The following is a 22,541-nucleotide window of genomic DNA, read 5'->3' as shown; positions in this document are numbered from 1 at the left end:
TCCAGACAGACAAGTTTATGACTGACTGTCAAGAAAGAGAAAGCAGAACAATTTACATCAGAACACCGTAAGAATCAGTCCTCAGGTACAGCTAAAAATTCTGCCAACTTTTCAAGGAAAGCTTTAGAATGTGCTGATAATACAACCAGAATTATTAAAATGCCTATCTATTTTTTCACTGATTCATCCCTGAATAGACACTGGCTCACAGGATTAAAATTGTTTTCAGTAATAAGTAGAGGATTCGAATTTTCATCTATGGGCCTCACAGAACAATGTTTCAGTAGAGCACTATATGATTAGGTGGATGATGGACAAACATATATACATATTTCCCACTCTCCAAGTCAGATTTCTAAGAAAAACATACAGACCAAAATAAGTACACGCAATTCCCAGCAGTCAACATTCAGAATTATTTCTGAAAGCACTCTGTCATTTTCCTAGATTTGTTTTCCACTAAATCAGAGCCAAACTGACCAGCCAGTCCAACTGAACACTGTTTGAATTAGTCTGTGAAAAAAGCCTGGACTTAAAATATCCACACTCTCCAGAAAATAAACCCAGTAAGAATCTGTGTCTAATATCTCAAACTGCAGCACTCACGTGACGAAGGACTGAGCAGTAGTACGAAGAAAACGGGAAGAATCCTCCCTATGACAGCAGAGTCACTTAGCCATTATTTTGATGTTGAAAGATAAGGTAATTAGCATATGTCTGTCACTATCCATAAACAGAAATAACCAGTCCACTGATTCTATGTCCACTATTCCCGTGATAAACAGACAAATCTGGGCTCTTCAGGGTTGTTTCCATCAGAAATACAAGACTGAGGCAGTCTCCTTTTTATGGAATGAGTCATCTGTCTACATCTTGAAGAAAAACTAGAACCTCATTAACTGTTGAAAGGAGTGTTGTAATTATAAAGGCAGGTAAAGAAATCGCATAAAATATTTAAGTGATTACCTCTCCTATAAAGACAACCATAACACAGTCCAGTTTTTCTTCAGGGGACAGCTTATCAATAAGGGAATGGAGAGTTTCTGTAAGGTAAGACTTGACTTTTCTTTTCACTGTAGGTATTCCCATTACAATGGAAACTGAAATCAAACAAACCAGAAATGTACTTTCAGTGATTGAAAAAATCTTACCTAGTAATGAAGCACTGCTTAAGAAATGCAGAGTTAATAGATGGAGATAACAGTAATTAAAAAGAGTTTAAAAATATACCACTAATCATCAGGAGCATGATTAACATAATCGTCACCAACACTTAGAGAAAACACAGCAAACAAAAAGAAAGTAATCCTAGACATGCCAGATTATTGTATACTTGCAGTGGATTGACCCTGGCTGAACACCAGGTGCTCACCAAAGCTGCTCTATTACTCTCCTCCTCAGCTGAAGAGAGGAGAAAAAGTATAACGAAAGGCTTGAAGGTCAAGGTAAAGACAGGAAGAGACCACTCACCAGGTCCCATCACAGGAAAAACAGACTTGACTTGGGAAAATTAATGTAATTTATTACCAATCAAATCAGAGTAGGATAACAAGAAATAAACCCTATATATTAGAACACTTTCCCCTCACTCCTCCTTTCTTCCCAGGCTAAATTTCACTCCCAAATTCTTCACGTCCTCCTCCCCAGCAGTTCAGGGGGATGGGGAAAAGGGTTGTGGTCAGTTCATTACATGTTGTCTGATGCTCCTTCCTCCTCAGGGGAGGACTCTTCACATCCCCCGCGTGCTCCAGCATTGGTCCCTTCCATAGGGTGCAGTCCCTCAGGAGCAGACCGTTCCAGCATGGGTGCCCACAGGGTCACAAGTACTGCAGTACTGGGCACCTCTCTTTGGGTCATAGGTCCTGTGCCAGGAGCCTGCTCCAGCCTGGGCTTTCCATGGGGTCACAGCCTCCTTTGAGCATCCACCTCCTCCAGTGTGAGGTCCCCCATGGGCTGCAGGTGGACATCTGCTCCACCATGGACCTCCATGGGGTGCAGGGGCACAGCCTGCCTCACCATGGGCAGCACCATGGGCTGCAGCAAAATCAGAGAATCATAATAATTAGGGTTGGAAAGGACCTTAAGATGATCTAGTTCCAACCCCCCTGCCGGGGGCAGGGGCACCTCACGCTAAATCATATCACCCAAGGCCTCGTCCAACCTGGTCTTGAACACTGCCAGGGATGGAGCATTCACAGCCTCCCTGGGCAACCCATTCCAGTGCCTCACCACTCCTTGTATCCAATCTAAACTTCCCCTGTTTAAGTTTTAATCCATTACCCCTTGTCCTATCACTACAGTCTCTAATGAAGAGTCCCTCTCCAGCATCCCTATAGGCCCCCTTCAGATACTGGAAGGCTGCTATGAGGTCTCCACGTAGCCTTCTCTTCTCCAGGATGCACAACCCCAACTTCCTCAGCCTATCTTCATACGGGAGATGCTCCAGTCCCCTGATCATCCTCGTGGCCCTTCTCTGGACTTGTTCCAACAGTTCCATGTCCTTTTTATGTTGAGGACACCAGAACTGCACACAATACTCCAGGTGAGGTCTCACAAGAGCAGAGTAGAGGGGCAGGATCACCTCCTTCGACCTGCTGGTCACGCTCCTTTTGATGCAGCCCAGGATACGGTTGGCTTTCTGGGCTGCGAGCACACGCTGCCGGCCCATGTTCATTTTCTCATCAACCAACACCCCCAAGTCCTTCTCCGCAGGGCTGCTCTGAATTTCTTCTCTGCCCAGCCTGTGAATCTCTGCTGTGGCACCTGGAGTGCTTCCTGCCCTCCTTCTGCACTGACCTTGGAGTTTGCGGGGCTGTTGTTCTCTTGTATTCTCACTCCTCTCTCTGGCTGTAGTTGCTCCTGTGCTGTAACTTTTTCTCCTTTCTTAAACGTTATCTCAGAGGTGCTACCACCATTGCTGATGAGCTTGGCCTTGGCCAGCAGTGGGTCAGTCTTGGAGGCAGCTGGCATTGGCTCCATTAGACACAGGGAAACCTTCTAGCAGCTTCTCATAGAAGCCACACCATACTCCCCGCACTACCAAAACCTTGCCACAAAATAGGTAACAATGAACAACCATCATATCAATCAGATAAGGTGCACCAAGACTAACAGTGATTAAACTCTCCAACTTAGCTTTGTTTTCAAACTGGCATAACTATTCTTCACTATTCAAGTATTTAACTTCTCAGAGGTCTTCTTTTAAAATGACACCAGTGAAAAACTCTTACTTTCCTTGCACCTAGTTTGGGTTCTTCTAGAAAAACAAGTCCAGGTCATCAGGATCATCCAGAAGTTCCTCACTGAAATCTCTTATCCCTGTTAAAAGCACCTCGAATGCAAAACAATCTGGCCCCTGCTACAACAATATTAACACTACCTTTCAGCTGCCCATTTAACTTCCATGTTCCTTAAATTTCCCACAGTCTTTCTTCTGTACCCTACCCCATAGCCAGGACTGACTACCTAATATGACACAGCAGAGAGCAGCAGGAATACAGTGAAAGGATAAACCAGACTTCATTAAGTCAGCACCAGCATTCTGAGCCATTTATGTGAAATAATTTACCACATCATGAATATATAAACCCAAACAACTATTTAAAGTGTTGTTTATCCTTCCTTACAGAGCCTGGCTCACCTAGCAACTACACATTAGCAAGCTCTGAATTTTTAAAACAAACACTCAAAAAACACAGTGACTGGGAAAGGGGAAAGTGAGAAAATAACTTTTAACTCAGAATTTCCTCCCTCTTTTTAATAAACCTCATTCCAATTTCTATTTTACAATTTCAAACTTCTGTCATATATTCCCAGTAGGATACAATACAGGCTTCACTTAAAACAATAAAGGAATATGTCTCTTCCTTCCTGAATAACAAGATTGAAATAAACAGTGTCAGAAAAATAACCCTGTAGCTTGAAACCCACACATTTGTCACACAGGCATGCCTTCTGTTAAAAGAAGGACCAAGCAAATGTACTGAAGTAATGAATAAAATTACAGGCCAGAAGTAATTAATGCTTCCTTCAAAAGCAAGGAGGGGGGAAAGAAAAGAGAAGGATCTAGTGGACAATAACATGAACCCTTCAAGTCAAATGGTACAAACAGAAACAAGGATTCATTAGTGGGGCCTTCAAGCTTAGTCACACACACCTATGCTTTGAGGTATTGGTTGGGCTTTATACGATCTTATAGAGCTCCATAAGCGGGATTCAATGGAGCTATTCTAATAATCAAGGCTCAGAATTTGTGAACATTAGGTGAAACAAAAGGAAAAGGCGGGGGGTAGATTAGCAGTACTGCAGCACAACACTGATTTTTTAATCCCCTTCAGTGAAGGTCCACATTTTATCAATGCAATTATATTGGATTATCCTAGTTCTCCCAACTCTAAGCTATACATTGTTCAAAAAACCAGAAACATCAACTCCAAAATAATTATATCCATGCATGATTGCCCCACAAATCTGAAAAGCCAAAGGGATATGTCCATTAGCAGTTCAGAATCTGTAATGCCTGAGCTTTGTTCCTTTTTACTCCTTTTTACATCCAAACTAAATGCTTCTTAATGTGCACCTTAACATGGCATGAGCTGTGACTGAGATTATGCAAAAAATAAAGTGAAGTCAAACTCCTTTCATCTTGGATTCAGTGTGAATTCTAAGAGATATCAATATCACACAAGTGAAATGAGATGTCCTTGATCTACCAAGGAATGCAGGAAATTACATTACTAAAACTAGAAAGTCCTCCAGATATCAAACATAAAATAAACATCTTATCAGCATACCTCCTGTCCTTCCAAGGCCAACCTGCACAGAAGGTTGAAGGCTTCCTTCATTTTTCAACAAATGAGGCAAATGGTAATAGATATTTGGCACTTGAAGAGATTTTCTACTTGTTAGCTCTTTTAACAATTTCAGCGTCTCATCTGCAAACATACATAAAATCAGTGATGCAGAAAACAAATAATATGAAATTTTATGCAGTGGTAAATCATCCAAAATTCCAAACTTGGCCCTGACTGAAAAACAGAACAAATGATACATTTTACTGAGGCATTATATTTCTTTTACAAAGGAAGTATTTTCCTCTTTTATTTTTTAATAAACAACAGCTGAGATTATTTTGCACCAAATAACCTTGCTACAAATATAGTTAATACTTACCCGATCATGTAAGACTTAGTGTGTAATCACAGAAGTAAAGAATGCTCCATTTAGTTACAGGTTTCATTGTTTGGGGTTTTTCTGGTTTGGTTCAAGGTTTTTTACCCCAAAATGAATCAAAATGGGAGTCTTACTTACCTAGATAAATTTTTACTTACGCTTACAGAGCACATCACCATGTAGTGATGCTACTGCAGATAATTTTTCAGAGCTACAAATACATATTGGAATACACTGCACATACAGATAACAAAACAAAAATAGCATTAAATATACAATTGAGATTTTGAGTGTTTCTGTGATAAAATAAATCCTAACGTGAAATTAATTTAGTCCATTAGAGTACTTAAAATAATTCTCACTCTTTCTCAAGTAACTGCCTCACAGGATGTCCAGGTGGCTCTCAAAGTTGCAAATAACAGTTTTTAAATTCCCCTGCTGTACGTGTTGATTTTCTTACATCAAGTGTGAAAATGACTCCTATTTCAAACGACAAATATGATAGCATATGGAACTTTCAAAACTTATGGACTTTATAATATCAAGTTAAGTAAAAAACTGTACCCAAGGTTTCCAAGATAAAACTGAATTGTGAAGAAGTGAGAAAAGTAATGTTATAAATGTCATTCCTCTCAGATTCTGAGTGTAGCTTCTACAAAGATAGAAGGGTTTTGTTGTGGAGTTTCATTTGGTTCATTTGGGGCTTTATTAATATTTAGATATGAGTTAAAGTAAATTTCTAACCATTAAAAATCTTGAAAAAAAGCTTTGTAAATAGATGCCATAAGTAGAGATGCTTATTTTTATAGATTCTAATACAGCTACGTTTTACTTTTCCTGTTACCCATTTCCTTTAGCATCAACTGCAAAACCTGGATTAAAAATTCTGTCAAAGTATGACAGCTTTTTATGAATGAGTAACCATCTACATAAAGGAATTTTTTCAGCTTCAAAGATAGCAAATATCACATAGTAATATGTATACTTAAGTACATTAAACTTAATTTAAAAGAAAAAAAAACAAACTAATATTAAGTTCTGAGTACAAAAGCTGAGGAACTCAGACTTCAGCTGACTTCCCATCATGGCTCCACATGGAGAAAAAAGGATATTCCAGCTGGGATCCAGACATAGTAGAATATTAAAAATGTGAATCAGTAACTTCAGTTGCATAGAAGAGAATAACTCCCTGTAACTATAACGTCTAAAAGCATACTAAATCATTTTTAGAGATTAATGTGGTAATAAATCATAAATCCAGTATCAAAACAACTTGACCTCCTCTATGACTGTTCGCTTTAACAGTAAAAAACACACAGACTATGCTAAATGTACTCTTTACCCACACCATTCTTGGAGATCCAGGGAACTACGGGGATCAGGCTGGACAGTTGATCAGTGTCAGACAGAACAAAAAAATAAAATTAAAAATCCATACAAAATAGCAACCCACAGCGCAAATGGAAGTAGATTCAAAAAAACTGATCCAGGTTTTTTTATTTGCAAAACTCTCTGGGTTTATATTCCTCATTAAGCAAATACAGTGAAATTTCTGCAACCTACAAATCAGACCTCTTGCCAGAAAGCTTGTATTTGTTTGTTATTCATTTATCCATCTAGAAAAATTAGAGTGACTATAGCAGTAATAGTGTGATTTTAAAAGTTAACTTCAATAATCTGGTGAGTAGTGCAAAGGTATTCTCTAATATTGTCAAACACAGGTCTCAGTAAACTTGAGCATCAACCTCCAAAAAGGGTAAAAGATTAACAGTTTACCATTTAATCACTAGTTATTAAAATAGGACATTACATGTGTATTTTACAAATCATAACCAATACCTTAACCTGTATGTTTTTACATATTCCAGCTGACTTTTAAACATATTCTAATTGCTTCAAGTTAATCCATGTCTTCTGTTTGCTCACCTTTCCCCTCAAGCTCTATTTAAAAGTAATGTAAATTATTGTCAAAATATATTTAGTACACTAAATAAGTAACTACAAGTTCCAAACTTTGGGAGCTAGGTGTGGAATAAGTATTCAGTCCCTAAAGTCATAAAAATGACGAGTAGGCAGATCATTAAGAATAGAAATTGGAAAAAACAAAACCCTAAAAGAATCCCCACATAATACAGCACATTGCATACTCTTTATTCGTATTGCTGAATGGTTTCATTTGGCTTTCTAAGTATTGATTTCTTATTCTACAGTAGTAGGAAGAGATACTGGTATTGCAGAGTTATTAAAAATAGCTCAATCACAGTATGTACCTGAAAAATTATTCATTGCATTCTTACTCCCATTTGTTTCAGCTACTGCACGCCTGAACTGTTCCAAGATAGCATTCAGCTCAGAAGAGCGTTGCAGAGTGCGATGCTCAGCTATACGAAGACGTTCCTTCAAAGCATGAAATTCCCGTTGATATGCAATCAACTTTTCTAGAGAGAAAAAAGATGATCCTGGTTATTTTTGGAAACAAACACCTAAAGACAGATCCAACAAAGTTCAGAGATGGCTTAGCTATACAGCATCTGAAATCCAACCAAGAGCACAGCCCAGCACAATCACACCTGAGTGAAGCACCTTAGCATTTACACAGCCTACGGAGGGAAGAGTGAGCTGCACTAGACAGGAATACAAAGCAGGCACTGAGCACAGTATGGTCCTCACTGTAGCCTCAGATAGGGGCAACCTTTGAGTCCCCATTACTCAGCACCACAAGACAATTCTGCATCCTTTCATGGAACAGATGCCCACAAGCCACTTCTTTTGAGCAGCAGAAGAGGAGTGGTACCATACAAAAGCATGAGTCATACCTTCTGAAAGCTCCCTTTGAATACTTTGAGAGAATGAGTGCAATTTAGCAGTATTTCAGACATACCAATTCAGACCCAAGTTTACACTAATGATATTGTCAGTGCATGCAAGAACAAAATTTTGATCAAAATCCTGCTAATGTAAATGCATACATATATATTTTGAAAGGAGACCAAAAGGGAGAAGGAAACACCATGGTCATTTTCTCAGATCCCTTGCTCACCATCCTCACTCTGCTTCAGCCAATCTACAGATACAGACTGAAGTATCTCAAATGATTTCACACCTTGTAATCAATACTCTAACCACCCAGTTGTCATCCTGTGACATCTCTCTTCTGATATTTACCTATCCATTACTAGCCTTTTAGTACTGCAACGGTAGGGAAGCAGAAGTTTTGCAAGCAATTTGAATCTTCCTGTTGCTACACTGAAGTAAAAAAGGAATTATAGTCAAATTTCTGCTGTTAATAATGCTGCATTTCCTCCAACTTCTTTCAATTTACATCTATTCTCTTTTTTGTCATTGGGATATACTGTTGTGATTATGTTTAGAAAACATAATTAGCTAAATGCCCTCTGTTTTGAAGACAGAAAAACAAAAACATAGTTCACTACCTCTTAAAAACATTTCCCATGCCAGCTTATTTTCCTTTTTTCATTAAAACCAAATGGTTATTGCTTCTGTGCCAACAAACCCAGAACACAAATGCTGGCCCACAGTACGGAGCTAGGCACACTATACACTGAAGGCTGAATCCAGACTGCTATTTGAAGCAGGACTTGGTGCTTTAGTCAGCAGTATTAAGAAGGCCAGGAAAATGTTCCAGTTTCTGGCCTGAAGGTCATTCATTCTTGCCAGTGATAACCCAAAGAAATCAAAGATTGCTTGGAACCATGTCTACTGGTCACAGTAAGGTTACAAAGAATTTTAACAGCTAAGCAAATACATAGTTGTATTACTGTAGACACCACACTCAAGTACATGAATATTTCCTCACAAAAATGAATGAGTGATGGCAGGTTATATAGATCTATCTTAATTTCTGCCTAAACAGGGAAGAACAGGTGAGCTACCAAAGGTTTTATTAAGAGTTTCTACAGCAGTGGATACCCTCAGAAGCAGCCTGTAGCATCCAGTCTCCCTTCCTGTCTTTCTTCATGGTACAGGATAGCAGACAAACCAGCACTGTTCTTCCTACTTCAAAAAGGCTAAACTTGTCTGTGGCTGGGTCTGTACTTCTCCTGGGAAAATGGTGAGAACCCTATGAAACGTGTGATTCAGATCCCAGCACATCAAGGAGAGCTTCCTTCTCCAAGTGACATTAGATCAAATGAAGAGAGGGGCTGTGATGGACCCTGTTCTCACCTACAAGGAGTGGCTTGTGCGGAATGTGAAGCTTGCTTTGGCTGCAGTGGCCATGCTGGATTTCAAGATCCTTAGGGCAGCAAGGAGCGTGCACAGCAAGCTCACTACCCTGCAATTCAGGAGACCAGACTTCAGCCTCTTCAGGGATCTGCTTCATAGAGTTATATGGGATAAAGCCCTGGAGGGAAGAGGGGCCCAAGAAAGCTGGTTAATGTTCAAGGATCACCTCCCCCAAGCTCAGGAGCAACAGATCCTGACAAACAGGAAGTCAGGCAAAAATCAGCAGGAAGCCTGTGTGAACAAACAAGGAGCTCCTGGACAAACTCCAACAGAAAAAGGAAGCCTATGGAGGGTGGAAGCAAGGATAGGGAGGAATATAAGCCTCTATAAGATATGCTGGTGATAAAAGGAAGACTAGGGAAAATGTGGACTGTTTCTAGAAGGAAATGGGACACATGGTTACCCAGAACATGCAGAAGGCTGAAGAATTCAATGACTTCTTTGCCTCAATCTTTATCTGCAAGAGCTCCAGGCACACTTCCCAAGTTGCAGAAGGCAAAGGCAGGAGCACGGAGAAAGAAAAACTGCCTGCTGTAGAAGATGACAATGCATAAAAACATCTAAGTCACCTGAAGGTTCCATGGGACCTGATGAGATGTATTTGTGGGTCTTGAGGGAACTGGTGGATGAAGGTTCTCACAGTACCACCAATAGTAGTCACCACCTGTCCCAGACTTTAGAAAAGTGTCCCTTAAGGCATCAGGAGTTTATAAATACTCTGATTTAGTTTTCCAGAGTTTTTTATTCCTTAGGACTTAGGAATGAGCCATCAAGATTAAATTTAAATATCTATTTTCATTTAAACCTTGAATTAGCTCAAATTCTATATTTGCTTTTTTTCCCCCTCTCCAATATATGAAATAATTTGAAAGCTAAATATTTTCATCAAAGAATTAGGACTTTTTGTGGAAAACATGTTATTATATTACACAGAAGTCCAATTTATAATTTAAATTTCACTTTTTTCCTCAAAAGGAATCAAAATTTGCAAGTGACTGTAAAAATTTCTCCAGAAATTCAAGGCAGTCTTTCTGAAATGTGTATGCATGATGAAAGGCCAAAGCTCAGTTAGAACTGAAACTGGACAGTGCTGAATCTGACAACAAAAAGGACTTTGTTAAGTCCATTAATGGCAAAAGGAGGTCTAAAGAACATACAGGACTGATACTTGTTGGTTATGGTCACCTGACTACTAGGGACAACAATAAAGCAGAGATAGTCAATGTTTTTTTTTCTGACAGATCTTGGGCTGACCAGCACCCCGAGTTGGAGGGCACGAGTATGGGAGCAATGACTTTCCACTTCTAGACACTTAAATTGTAAGGAACCAGCTGTATCATCTCAATGTTTTCAAGTCCATGGGGCCTGATAAGATTCATCCCAGAGTATTGAAGGAGCCAAAGGATATTATGGCAGAACCCCTCTTGATCATTACTATCTTGGGAATCTGGGTTGGTCCTCACTGACTAAAATCTAGTCAATGTTATTCCAATTACAAAAAGGGTGCGAAAGAAGACATAGGAAATTACAAGCCTGAGGTTAGTCTAAGCTCAGTTCCCGGAAAAATTATGGAGATTATAGTAGGTACTACCGAAAGGCATTTAAAGAACAACGCAGTCATCAGGCACAGTCAACATGGGTTCACAAAGAGAAAGTCTTGTTTAACTAATTTGATATCCTTCTATGATAAGATCACCTGCAGATGAAGGGTGGTGATGGATGCATATTTTTTTATTTTAGTGAAGCTTTTCATACAGTCCCTTACAGCATCCTCTGGGACAAGCTGCCCCACTGTGGGATGAGCAGGATTATGGTGACTGGTTGAAGAACTGGCTGAAGGGCAGAGCCCAAAGGGTTGTAGTGAATGGAGCTACATCTGGCTGGTGACAGGTTCCCAGCCTCATTCCTCAGGGTTCAACTCTAGGGCCACTTCTGTTCAATATTTTTGTCAAAGATCTGGATGCAGGAGTTGGATGCACCATTAGCAAGTTTGCTGATGATACCAAAGTGTCCCTCTTTTGAGGGACAAGATGTCTTGCAGAGGAATCTAGATAGACTAGAGCATTGGCCAATCTTCAGTAGTATGAAATTTAACAGGAATAAATGTCAGATTCTGCACCTAGGGCAGAGTGACACTGGGCACGAGTACAAACTGGGAGAAAAGTGCCAGGAGAGCAGCCCTGCAGAAAGGGATCTGGAGGTCCTGGTCTCTACAGGAGTCAGCAGTATGCCCTGGCAGCCAGGAGGGGAAACTGCACCCTGGGATGCATCAAATACAGCATCACCAGCTAGTGAAGAGGTGATTGTCCTGCTGTTCAGTGTCAGTGTGGCCTCACCTTAAGGACCATGTGCAGTTCTGGGCACTACAATTGAAGAAGGATATGAAGGTCCTTGAATACATTCAGAGAAAGAGAAAGCTGGTAAAAGGGCTGGAGGGAATGTCCTATGAGGAGTGGTGAGGACTCTGTGTTTGTCTAGTTTACAGAAAAGAAGGCTGAGGGGCAACCTCACTGCTCTCTACAGCTTCCTGAAGAGGGGATAAGAAGAGGGAGGTGCTGAGCTCTTCTCCCTGGTATCCAGTGACAGGACACATAGGAATGGTTCAAAGCTGCACCAGGGGAGGTTCAGGCTGGGCATTAGGAAGCATTTCTCCACCAGGAGGGTGGTCAAAAACTGAAACAGGCTTCCTGGAGGTGGTCAGTGCCCCAAGACGGTCAGTGTTTAAGAGGTATTTGGAGAGTGCTCTTAATAGCATGCTTTACCTTTTGGTCAGCCCTGAATTGGGCAAACAGCTGGACTGGATGATTGTTGCAGGCTCCTTTCAACTGAGATATTCTATGACAAGCTGACTCGTAAGCATTGTATATACAAAAAAAAGTCAGTAGTACAGCAAATATTTTCAAAACATACTTGACCAGTTAGTGTTTTATTGTTCAGGGGGTTCTCTAAACCCTAAAGAAATCGAACTGATCTCCTGTCAAAAAGCAAACCATTTTTTTCCATTGCTGTTCTAGTAAAAAGAAAAATGCTGAGCCTAAAACACTATAAAGGAAGCAGTCACAGAGATCAGTGGTCATCATCATGAAAAAGTTTCTGTTTCTACAATATTACCAATGACTTTTCTTCATATACTGAAATCCAAAGTAGTTTAAAAAAACAGGAGGAATTCAAACAGCAAGTTATTTGCCTTATACAGCTGATGGAAGAATCCCAAACATACCTAACATCCATCTAACAGCAGCTGTAGCCAATACCAAACTCATCTGGTCTCCAATAGCTTCAGCAGTCATTTTTATTTAATATACTATTTTACATTGAAATGAGAAGGTGATGCTTTTCCATACTTTGCTCTGGAAGCCAAAAAGATCAAATAAAAATAACTAGCCCTGACATTTCAAATAAAAATGCCTTGTTAAGAAGTGACTTAAGAACTGAAAGCATTCATTCTTCATTGCTCTCCCTCAAACTCTGGTAGTTTCAACTAAACTCCAGAAGCTGAAACCTAAATATTTTAGCTGGCTTCATGCTATGTAATTCTTGGAAAGTTAACACTATGTCAACTCACTCAGTAATTTGTTATCTCAACTTTATTCACCTTGTTGCAAAATGTTCTCCTAAATAGGCAGAACCTGGAATTTAGACAAGCTCACTTGATAGCTGGTGCAGTGTTTCTAGAATTCAAAATTCAAATCAAACTGCAAAGGTTTGCAGAGTTTTGACCAGAGATGGAGTCTCAGCACTCAGCCTACTCTTCCTTCTCCGTGTTATTTATGGTTCTTCTACTAAGCAGCTGTTAAAAAGACATTCCCAAAAGACACCACTTGCCTAAGTTACAAATCCTGTCCATTCTCCTCTTAGCCACAGTCTTGATTACATCATTTGATTTTTGTTCCAAATTTAGACAGCTAATAAAGCAAAGTTTTAAACCAGATGCCCAGTTGCTCAGCTCAACACGGAGCTTCTCAACATCTCCACATAGTTTCATAGTTTGAGGTTGTCTACTACTAGTCTTATCTGTTTATGTACCTCAGCTCATGACTTTTAAGAACAAGGAGCTTTTCCTTGGGACAAAAAGGGCATCAAAGGAACAGAAAATGTGCTGTAGCTTGAATCTATGAAAGTATTTTGCAGATTAATTTAGCTCAACTAAAACGGCAAAAGAAGTCAAGACTTGGAAGTAAATTACCTATACTGCAGAACGCTTGCTGTATCATAATTCTAAATGAAACACATTCTGAACAACAAAATGGCAAACACATTCTGGAAACACAACCAAAGCAATTCTATGGGTATTCAGCTTTACTAAAAAGTATCAAAGCTCTTAGGTTATTTTGCTCATATTACATTTTTAGGAAAATGAAATTTTCAATGCCCCAAGCATGTCACTATTTCAGAGGCATTTGGAGAATGCCCTTAATAACATGCTTTACCTTTTCATCAGCTTTGAATTGGTGAGGTGGTTGGACTAAACAATAGCCATAGGTCCCTTCCAACTGAAATAGTCTATTCTAGTATGAAAACTATGCAAGGAAATTACTTTGGGTGCACTTTTAAACTGAGTGGAGTGCAAACATCTGTAGAATCAGCAAAATTCTCCTGCCTCTGACTATTTGAAGTTTCACCATAAACCATCTACAAAGGAAACAGAGCTGGGTCAGTATCAAAGAAAACCTAAGCACCTCGTCTTCAACCGCAAGTGCACTTTTGAAACCCATATATATGTGCATGTGTTGCTATTAATCTTAAAACACAGAATATGGAGTTGAACATGTATCTAGATGATACACATACGTATCTATTTTTATTAGTAGTGCACCAGGGAAAGGAGGTACAGGCACTACAGAATCAGAGATGCTTGTGACCCTCCATAGATGCCTCTCAAGAAATGGTCCAAACAGTGGGCAAAGGGCCAGACACCATCTAAAAAGGGAAGTTTTTCTGCATTTCTGCAATCTGCAACGGTTTCTTACCCCACGTAGCCTGCAACAGCCATACAATGATAGCCTGTGGCTCCAGTAAAAACCTGCTATCTACAGAAAAAACCAGCAATAAAAATCTGTGGCTGCTGTGCAATATGCCCCATCCCTTCTCCCTTTTATTTTTGGGGGGGGGGGGGGGGAGGGAGTGGGGGGTGATGACAGGGGGGGTTGGGGGTTGCGGGGGGGGGTTGGAGGTTGTTTGGTTTGGGGCTTTTGCAGGGGTGTGGCGAAGGAGGTTAAAAGAAAACAGAATTTAGTTAAGAACCTTTACAAACGACAGGAATATTTCAGCCATTCTCAGTATTGCCATTCTCCCTCAAGGAAAGCCTTTTACTGTCTGCTAAAAGAAGCACCATCAACAACACAAAAAGCAGTATGAAAGTTTTGCAAGCTGTTATTTATCTTATCAATCAAGCAGGTTCAGAAATATGTTAAATCACAGGCCATTTCCACAACTGGAAATAGAAATCCCAAACTAAAGTGGCTGTACTGGGGAGGGGAGAGGGAAAGAAAAAAAAAAAAGGCAAAAAGAGAGAAAAACAAACAAGCTATAATTTACCAAGAGCTCTATGGTGCTACCACTGGCTGTCTCCAAAGGCAGATGCATCAGGCAACAAGATTAGAAAAAGCTTTACAGCCTTCCTATATCAATAGCAGGCAGTTGAGTCTTCCTCCAGCTCACAAATCAGCTAGATACCCTCAGTGACGGATCTGCCACACAGAGAAAAAGGTAACCAGACACAGACTTGGCACTCAAAAAAGGCAGCAAGAAAAGGACAGAGGGCTTAGCTTCACTGCTTTATAGGCCTGATTTTTTATTTCCTGCGCCTACCCAACTGAACTGTCAAAGCCTCTCACCCCCCTTTGTTCATTAAACAGGAACAGGAAAAACTGACTGAGTCTGATACACAAAAGGCTTTGGTTGGCAACCCAGCACTGCACACAAATATTAGCAAAACTGGTAAAAGCAGGAACAGATACCTGATGCAGCAGGACCTTTCCTGTATCAAAAGGGGGATATTCAAATCATTATTCAAATGAACAGTGTCTCACTTGCAACAGTACTAAGTCCACCAATGTAACAGTTATGTTTACAGCCCACCTCAGTGACAACCCTTTCAGTTTTCTTCTTTCAACCCCAGGGCTCTTTCTGTCCTTAGACCCCCACTCAAAACCTTCACAGCCTGCACCTTCTCTAAAAGCAAAAAAGCTTCAGCTGAAGCAAACTGCACTACAAGTCTACAAGTTAAAGGTTCCATTGCAAATGTCTCATTTTTCTGTATACACGGTTGAAGAGTTATCTAAATAACATTAAATAAACGTTTGAATCTGTGAGAATATACTGTAGTAAGTGCCAATTCAGGTACTTCTGTGACTGGCTATTCCACAACTCATTTACTCCCATTATAAAAACCCCAAACATCATGCTAAAGAGTCAGAGACAGTAACAAACTTCATGTATTAATTCATTACACTTGCATTAAGGATGTTGATTAATTTACAGGTTGATACAAAATAGAGATCTTAATGGACAGAGAGCATTTTATATAGTCCGTGGATGCAGCAAAAGCAGATTACTCTTCAATGAGTTTGGGATTCATCAATGTGCAAGCAAGTTCAGTCTGCCATGGCATTTTTCTTTTTTCAGCTATTTAAAGTAAAAGAGTAAGTCCTGCACTTCCCCTGAAATCAGTTCAGATGCTTTATGTGATCCATGAAACTGTGATACCAAGTACAGAAATATCCAGTAAGTCATGACAATACCTGTACTGACCTGCACTTCACTCTCACAGAGGCGTATGCAACACGTATTTTTTAGACTATGCTTGATCCAGAATACCCAAGTCCCACACAAGCTATCATAATTGTAGTTTCACCTGATCAAAGTCATCTTTGTCCTGCACAGATATCCTTTTAAATTTAAATCCTGCTATGCTGAAACGTGGCAAACTAAATTATTTCCAGTGTCAGTCAAAAAAAAAGCAAAACAAACAACAAACTACACACCTGAATACCTCTAATAAATCAAAAGGGATTCATAGTACATTCGCACTTCAGTAATTTTCAATTTCATCTTAAAACTTGACACTCTTTTTGACAAAGGCTAGAGTTCCTCTTTTGCATGTTTTGCAAAATATAACTGTAAATACAATTACCCAATACTGTGATATGACATCCTGCTCTCACTGCACTGTACAATCATCCGATGTAAAGATGTGCAGACAAGAAATACATAGTGGCATTTACTGAGGAAATACAAACATTGCCTCCATCACCCCTTGTAAGTGACTCCAGAGCTCAGAAGATACTCACAAGGCACAAACTGAGCACTGAATTCTCAAACATCCACCTGAGAGGTAAATAAAAGAATTGTCAAACCGATCACACAGGAATGGCCAAAAAGCTCTGTCTACACAAGAGAGATAATAAGGATGTTCCAGAATCCACCCATGACATTCAGGCTTACAAAAACAGCAAAACATAGTAACAAGCTGAGGTAATGATCAAGTGTCAGTATCTCTACATAAGCACAAATCATATTTATAATCAGCAGTGCCAAACAGCGAAGACTAAAGAAGGTGTTAACAAACTTTGCCCCCCAAAATCAGATCTCAATTGTGCTTACAAATCAGATTCTGATTTTGTATCAAAACTGCCTAAAAGCTGATAGATGGTGTCCTTGAAATGTTACAACATATTACCATGGATGACTACTCAACATAAGCTAATTAGCTTCCTTGCTCTTAAGTGAAATCAAAACCTTTTATAAGCAAGTTATGATGAGTTTTACAATCTGAAGCAGAAAAGTAATCAGCCATGCAAATACAGAATAATGCAGTATACTGTAAATGCTAACAACAGATGCTATAAATAAAAGCTCTTAAGAAAACAGCTCAAGGTCATATTAAATCAGTCCTCATTGAACACTGGATCCTGTGGGCCTTTTTAGCTATGCGTATTCGTAACACTGTTTTATTATTTTGAAGGGATTGGAGAATATGTGATTGTTTTGCAAGTTTATTATTCTGTGGAATTAAAGACAGTAAAGTAACGTAGATGATTTATGTACAAAAATAGATCCTACTAATCATGACAAAAAATTTCCTGCTTCATGAAACAAACAAAAAAGGGCTTGTATCAAGATTCAGGAAAACAAGCAGGCAAATCATTCGTTTATCCCTGATCTTGTTACTCAAATTGACAGGTCATTTCAGCAATCCGGTATTTCAATCTACCAATACAATCCCGTAGAATTACTGTTTATTGCCCTTGTTTTGCACATAGAAATGTACTTATTAGGACTAAAAGTATTATGAAAACTGCTTATTCAAGCAGCTTTCACTGTGAAGAACAGCTTGGGTTTAAGGTTCTGCAGGTTTTCCAAACTTTATTAATAAAAAACCCCACCAAAAACTCAATAATTATAATTACTTAATTTTTCATTGCAACTTGTTCACATTTTGCATGGCAAGGATCTGTATAAACAAATAATGTTTTTTGTTCTTTCCAATCCTAACGCATTAGCACAAGTCTGAAGTGTTTGCTTTGAAACCTTCAGTGCCTGATCCAATCTCAGTCCAGATACTTCTGTTTAAACATTCCTTTGCAGCAGGAGTTAAAGTTGTTCTCACTAAAATTTTTAAAGCAATCTGAATATGATCCTTTGTAATACCAACTGGTAAAACCTTCCTATTTTGAAATGTAAACTTCAGAATCAATTTTACTTGTAATCATTCTTTTGAAAAATTAAACCCCCTGCACAAAGCAAGCAGAAAAAAGGGAGTACAAAACACAGACTCTGAGAGCCCACTTCCCTCCCCACCCCCTTTTTTATATCTATAGCTAAAAATGCTACAGCTCACCAATCAAAATAGAAGCACAAAGTAGTAAATCAGGTAGCTTTGGGTTGTTTTGGTTTGGTTTTGTTTTTTCCTAAAAAGCTACAGAATAAAATATTTTCCCAGAGGAAAAACAATCCTAAGCAATCAGAAAGCCAAAGAAACCAAACCAGAATTGTGACAACTGACTTAAGGGGTATTTTAATAGTCAGGAACAGTTCCAAACGTCTCCAGACACAATTGCTCACCTTTGCCTCTCTACTGGAATTGTTCCACACAGAAAGGTCACAATTTAAAAAAATCTACAGTTATAAAACTGTGACACTATGACACGTCGCATGTTAGAAAACAGATGACACTACTCTCTAATCTCCACTGATGAGGGCTGACAGAGGGTTTGAGTGTTCCTTCGGACACAAGGAATAAATGGAATAATACACCAGAAAATCCAGACACTCACAACTAAGGAGGTCAAGTCAACAGAAGCATATGGTGTTCTTGTCTGTGCACTGGCTTCAGACAATAAGGATAATTAAACACATGATTTGTGTGAGTTATTAGCAGCACTTGTGTTGAAGGTCTTCTTTTAAAACAAAAACCAGCAAGCTATGGTAATTGAAAACAAAACAAAACCAAAAACAAACAAAAAAAAAACCAAAAACAAAAAAACAACGGAGACACCTAAGAAAATATCACATTTGCAATTTATTTGTCCCAATTTGACCATTAACTAGCATTCACACTTCTTTGCCTAGTAAACAACACCACCCAAGACTCTGTGGTTGAATGTAATCCTCAAGGTTTTTTAGGTTCCAGCTATTTGGGTTTTATTTTATTCCCAGTGCTAAGAAGCACTGTCAACTGTGCTGCCGTTTCTTCTTTAAAGGCAAAGTGATATAAAAAGGTCACTGAAATCGTATGCTAAATCAGTTCCACAATAAGCAATCAGCGTTTAACACATCTCTGGGCCTGAACAGAAACACTGAGGAATAAATAAAAGCTTCATAGATTCTATTCCCAAAAAACAAAGCTGTACAAGGAAAATTAATACAACTTTTATTGTAGGCATACATAGCACAAAGTTCAGCTTAAGAAATTAATAAAAGAAGAGCTCAGGTGGGTATGCAAACCATTGAAGTTGTGTAATTTGGGCATTAATTCTTCACAGTGTCAGAAAAAATTACCTTCCAACAACCTTCACTGAAACCCTCCACTTTGATATTTTTCACTTGTCTTGCATGAGACTCAAAGTATACAACAGCACAAAAGAAACTAGGAAGTGGTTAACAACATCATCACAGTATTGCCTCAAAAACAGGAACCCAATTTCCAGTGACAGCTTTTACAAAGATCATTATGTCACCATTATTTTTTTCAAGAAAACTACCAATTAATAAACCAAGCTACAACTCTGACCAAAATCTTATGCAGAAAATCTACTGCTCAAGCAAGCACAAAGCTCCAGTTTAGGCAAGCATTACAATTGTAACACTGAAACACACTTTAAAGATATAGGTTAGGTCAATATCTAGCCTGCATTCTTGGCAACAGTGAAGGGCTGGAGGACATATGCTGAAAGAAAGCATTTCCATTGCATTTTTTAACATATTAAAATAAAACAATCCATTCTACATTTCTGAAGAAATGTGTGCATTAAGCATCCATGTTGCATCCACGTAGTATGTCTGCTTCCACCATTTAGTTTATGAGTGTGTATACATACACTTTAATGCTACTAATAAATGAGAATATCTTCTTAAAACTACATAATAGCTAAGTAGACCAATTTCTAGCATGACATATGAAAGAAGCCATAACTGCTTATGCTGATCCTAGCAGAGCGTGGCTTCACAATGTAAAGATCAGTATCTCTGCATCATATCATAATTTCAACATTAAAAATAACACCAACACCTAACCCTGGTAAAACATAACTCTCTCACATTAGATAAAAGAGACCAAGAATGAACCCCTTCACCTGAAATAGATTTGTTTACACCATCAGCAAATCTGTAATTCAACCCCTCACAGTGAATTTGGCTACAAGTCTTCCATGACATCTCATTTTTCTCCTCAGACCTCAATCAGACATTTTCAACAACTTTCTATAAACAAGCACATATACCTATTCAAGCTAGCAAACCCAAATATCCATGCTAGTTAGTGGTCTGGAGTTTACTGGTTGTGGTTTACGTTTTACTGTTGGGTTTTTTTTTTGGGGGGGTGAGGTCAGTTTGTTTGGATTGGGATTTTTCTGTATGTTTGGGGGCGGATGTGGGGTGTGTTTGGTTGGGTTGCTTGTTTTTTTTTTTTATTTAATTAAATATTTCTCTGCACACTGCCTTTTTATAACCCACTGAACTTCCAATTCAATTTACTAAAATCATGTTCTTTGCTGTAACAGAATTCATGAAAGCAGACTTTCCTTGTCTGCTCTCCTTGTAGTGATTTGGCAAGTTAAAACTGGAAAAGGGATTTGAATGAGAAAACAAATTTCCATAAAAGCTCACAGTAAAAGCATTCCTATTGAAAGTGTTTCTCTTCCAAATGAGGGTGCACAAACAGTAAACTAGTTTTTCTAATCAACCTGGTAATCATTCAAGCTTCCTAGTCAGAAGGAACATTAGAACACACAGATAGGTCTGCATTTGGAAAAAAACACAAAACAAAAAACTCCAAACGACAGATTCACGTATGGTTTAGAGATGAAATAACACGGTGGATGGATGATGGCAGAGCGGTGGATGTGGTCTACCTTGACTTCAGCAAAGCATTTGACACAGTCTCCCAATGCATCCTCACAGCTAAATTGAGGAAGTGTGGACTGGATGATCAGGTAGTGAGGTGGACTGTGAACTGGCTGAAGGAGAGAAGCCAGAGGGTTGTAGTCTATGGGGCTGAGTCTAGTTGGAGGCCTGTAACTAGTGGAGTGCCTCAAGGGTCAGTACTGGGACCAGTATTATTTAATATATTCATCAATGATTTAGATGAGGGAATTGAGTGTACTGTCAGCAAGTTTGCTGATGACACTAAGCTGGGAGGAGTGGCTGACACACCAGAAGGCTGTGCTGCCATCCAGCGAGACCTGGACAGGCTGGAGAGTTGGGCAGGGAATAACTTGATGAAATATAACAAGGGAAAGTGTAGAGTCCTGCATCTGGGCAGGAACAACCCCAGGTTCCAGTATAGGTTGGGGAACGACCTGTTAGAGAGCAGTGTAGGGGAGAGGGACCTGGGGGTCCTAGTGGACGACAGGATGACCATGAGCCAACACTGTGCCCTTGTGGCCAAGAAGGCCAATGTCATCCTGGGGTGTATTAGAAGGGGGTTGGTTAGTAGGTCGTGAGAGGTCCTCCTTCCCCTCTACTCTGCCCTGGTGAGACCGCATCTGGAATATTGTGTCCAGTTCTGGGCCCCTCAGTTCAAGAAGGACAGGGAGCTGCTGGAGAGAGTCCAGCGCAGGGCAACTAAGATGATTAAGGGAGTGGAGCATCTCCCTTATGAGGAAAGACTAAGGGAGCTGGGTCTCTATAGTTTAGAGAAGAGGAGACTGAGGGGTGACCTTATTAGTGTATATAAATATATAAAGGGGGAGTGTCACGAGGATGGAGCCAGGCTCTACTCAGTGGCAAACAATGATAGGACAAGGGGTAATGGGTACAAACTGGAACACAAGAGGCTCCACTTAAACTTGAGAAGAAACTTCTTCTCAGTGAGGGTGACGGAACACTGGAACAGGCTGCCCAGGGAGGTTGTGGAGTCTCCTTCCCTGGAGACATTCAAAACCCGCCTGGACACATTCCTGTGTAACATTATCTAGGTGTTCCTGCTCCGGCAGGGGGATTGGACTAGATGATCTTTTGAGGTCCCTTCCAATCTCTAGCATACTGTGATACTGTGATGACTACCGTGCTAATCATGATGCAGCTGTGAGCACTGGTGCATCTCAAGCCTGTAATTACAGCGTTACACCAATTCAAAACTGAACACTAGCTGAACATCTGAACCTAGTTTAATCTCAACTCTAGCATGTTCTCTATGTATCGTATTTGTTTTGTCATCATTTCACAGACAACTTCCCTATGAATAAAAATAAGTTAAAAAAGAAATAAATCAAGGGGCACAGGATGAACAGGCATCTTTATGTCATATGCAAATTCTAGAACAAACAATATACTTTAATAGATCAGAATATCAATCATGGCAAACAAAACTGTAAAGAGAAAAAGAATGGTCTAGAAGCAGCAACAAATGTGTTTCCACAAGGCTAGAGAAGGCACTACTTGGTTTCTAGTTAGAACAAACT

The 22,541-nt window shown here is 39.5% G+C and overlaps 1 protein-coding gene across 2 annotated transcripts in view; it reads right to left on the bottom strand.

Moving 5' to 3' along the window:
• The window catches only part of MGAT4A (alpha-1,3-mannosyl-glycoprotein 4-beta-N-acetylglucosaminyltransferase A), an 80,006-nt gene that overhangs the window by 40,623 nt on the left and 16,842 nt on the right, over window positions 1-22,541 (bottom strand). For both annotated transcript variants that reach the window (XM_061459704.1, XM_061459706.1), the window contains 3 exons: window positions 7,443-7,610; window positions 4,794-4,934; window positions 967-1,100 (listed from right to left, as the gene is read on the bottom strand). In XM_061459704.1, the coding sequence (XP_061315688.1) occupies window positions 967-1,100; window positions 4,794-4,934; window positions 7,443-7,610 (443 nt within the window). The remainder of the gene's footprint in view (window positions 1-966; window positions 1,101-4,793; window positions 4,935-7,442; window positions 7,611-22,541) is intronic.

This window comes from Pezoporus flaviventris, unplaced genomic scaffold (genome assembly GCF_033815535.1).
Source record: "Pezoporus flaviventris isolate CSIRO_AGI_PZ_B2104156 unplaced genomic scaffold, CSIRO_AGI_Pfla_v1 ptg000030l, whole genome shotgun sequence".
Classification (NCBI taxonomy): Eukaryota; Metazoa; Chordata; class Aves; order Psittaciformes; family Psittacidae; genus Pezoporus; species Pezoporus flaviventris.
The sequence above is the reverse complement of the archived record's forward strand: the minus strand, read 5'-3'. Positions and strand labels throughout refer to the sequence as shown.